Below are 2,976 nucleotides of genomic sequence, written 5' to 3' on the forward strand. Positions count from 1 at the left end.
ATACCATACCATACCACTTTATTTAGAAAGCACTTAAAACAGCAACAAGGCCAACCAAAGTGCTGTACAGACAAAACAACAGGTAACACACAAAGCAAAATACAAAATATATATGGTATGGTATGGTGGGTTATAGTATGATATGGTATGGTATGGTATGGTGTGGTGTGGTGTGGTGTGGTGTGGTTGATAGCAGAGCTTAAGTCAGTGGTGACCAGATTTGACCTTGAAAAAATAGTCTATGCATTTGTTACAACCTGACTTGATTACTGAAACACGCTTTATGTTGGGGTTCGTCAGGTCTCACTTTCATGTCTCCAGCTTGTCTAAAAGGCTGTATCTCGGCTCTTAACTGGAACTTGTAGGTTTGAGCATATTTCACTGGTTTTGTCCTCCATTTAATAGCTCCCAGTATGTATCAGAATAGATTTAAAAAAGCTCCTGTTAACTTTAAATGTCTGTATGGCCTTTCACCCTTATATCTCTCTGACCTTCTCAGACCAGCTGCTTTTGGTTCAGGTTAAAGCTCAGAGGAGATGGGGCTTTTTCAGTCACGGGCCCTAAACTCTGGAATAATCTGCCCCCCGACATTACACAGGCCACTTCACTTCCTGATTTTAAATCTCTTATAAAACCACATCTGCTTTCTCTGACTTTTACCACAGTGCAATTTGAACGAATGCTTTATTGTTTTACGTTTTTATGTTTTTCTCTTGATGCATTTAATTAATTTTTGTTATTATTTTTTCTTTAAATTACTGCCATGCCATAGACTTTTTATTTTATTTTTTTCTGTGTGTGAAGCACTTTGGGAGCAGCTGTTGTTTTAAATGCACTTTATAAATAAAATCGACTTAACTTGACTAATTTCACAATCATTTAAAAAGTGCAACTTCTCTTTAAATATTTGTTCTTGAAGCATGTAGTGACCCCTGTTCTGACCTGGAGGGGCCCATTTCTGTGACACAATTTTAGGTGTTTCTAAAATTAGTAACAGAGACTGTTTATGATGCCGAACGCAATAAGGAAATTTTAGAAATGCTCTTCTGCTTAGAAACTCTTTTTAGTGCACAGTGACGCCCAGAGAGGAGTGGCTTCTGGTTAAAACGGCAGAGGAGGACTTGACTCTCATCATCCGAGGATTCAAGGCACCAACGTTTCAAGACAAATCCTTCGCTGTTTTTATTATTTTTCACTTTTGTTGAAATTTTAGTGCATTTTCACAATGGCCAAACAATTCACACTACTAGCTGCCTTTTTGATTGTCCTTGCCATTGGAGGTAAGTGTTGTTGTTTTTTGTATATTATCAAATCGACCATATATTTTTATTTGTAATCTGACTTGTTTTCATCTAATTATTAAGTATTGTTATTTTACCTCAAAATATTAAAAATTTAAATTAAAGCAGAAACATTTCATGCACAAAGCTGAAGTTTATAAAGGATTTTATAGAAACAGTTGTACAATATAATGCAAAAAATATTCCATAAACTGTTGGATTTCACATAAACTACTTCCAACTTCTTAGTTTTCAATAGACAAATAATTACATTTGTATTTATATTCTAAGTGGGGAAACAACTTTTTAAAATGAATAAAAGTATTGATCCAAAATAAATAAATAAAAATCCAGATATATAGTTATTGTGCAATAAATAATTGGCTTATTGTATGCTTTTCTTCTTATTTAAAGTCTTTTTTCAAACAATCTACATTAGATCAGTGCATGAACAACACATTATTGAGGGAAAACAATGCTAATATGAACAGTCTCAAAAACTAAATGTGAATAAACAATGGTTTTTTTTCCACATTATATATTCTTTTATCCACGTACTACTTTATTTTGAACATTTTATACATTAATTTGAGGAATTAATTTAGAGCTAATGCATATTTAACCCACTTTAGTATATTAACTGTAGAATAAAACAGAAATTATTGCTTGCAAAACTATTTTATTCACCATATCAACTGGATTATGCAGTAAATAAATAAACAAAAATAATAAAGACAATAAGGATACATTTGTTAAAAGAGGATAAAACTTTTGAATTTCAAAAGTGACGAACAAGCGCCCGTTTCACTGGTGTTTCCAGCTCACTCAGTTCTTGTCGACAAACATATTACTTTATTTTAGTGCACATGGGTGATTTGATTTCCAGGGTTTTACTTGCTGTCTTTTCAAAGTCCAATGCATTTGAGCATTGAGTGCAGGAAATCGGTTACTAATTGCCTTTTACTGTTTTACCTTCAACAATCTCATCAGCTGGAGCTGAAGAGTCTGTTCTAAGCGGTGAAGGGGATACAGTACCCTCTGCAGCTTCAGCAGGGCCTGGGACATCAGCAGCTTCAGCAGGGTCTTCAGCAACAGAACATTCTGGTGCCACAAAAGATCCAGATGGTCCATCCACAGCAACTGTCCTTCCTCCAACAGAAGTTCCTGCAACTACGCAACCTCCAAGTAATTTCTAGCTGCTCACACAAATGAAGTTTGTTTAATCGATCGCACATTTAGATCGAAAAGTGTAAAGCTCCGTGCTTCTTGTCTTCACTTTTAAGATCCCTGTGATTCAAACCCATGTGGCAGCGGAAGCACGTGTGAAGCTCGTGCCAATCAGACTTTTGTATGCTTGTGTCTGCCTGGTGATTTTTATGTTATTTTGACCCAAAGCTGTCTGAAAGGTAAGAATTGATTTCTTTAAATTAACATTAAAGTCACTATAAGTTTTTGTGATTGTTAGATGCAGTCAAAGGGTGAATTACGGAGGTTTACATTTGCTTAGTTTTCTCTGATTATTAATAAAATAACTTAAAAGCCTCTAAAAAAAAACCTTTTAAATAAAATAAAAATGGGTCAGGTTCAGTGGTTCTCAATCTGTGGGAAGAGCCCCCTAGTGGTGGGGGGATGTTATAAATGTTGGGGAGGGGGAGAGACCAATAAAGTATCCGTCTATCTGTAATACAGTGAAAAT

The 2,976-nt window shown here is 35.1% G+C and overlaps 1 protein-coding gene across 1 annotated transcript; it reads left to right on the forward strand.

Moving 5' to 3' along the window:
- Positions 1–1,136: 1,136 nt before the first annotated feature.
- Positions 1,137–2,686, forward strand: LOC119429764 (mucin-13; the record flags this gene model as incomplete). The annotated part of the gene is given in 3 exon segments (XM_037697327.1): positions 1,137–1,280; positions 2,271–2,465; positions 2,564–2,686. Coding segments are annotated over 3 exon segments (373 nt in total), but the record flags the coding sequence as incomplete, so codon positions are not given.
- Positions 2,687–2,976: the final 290 nt, after the last annotated feature.

This window comes from Nematolebias whitei, unplaced genomic scaffold (genome assembly GCF_014905685.2).
Source record: "Nematolebias whitei isolate Nwh7 unplaced genomic scaffold, NemWhi1 Nwh_scaf_7042, whole genome shotgun sequence".
Lineage (NCBI taxonomy): Eukaryota > Metazoa > Chordata > Actinopteri > Cyprinodontiformes > Rivulidae > Nematolebias > Nematolebias whitei.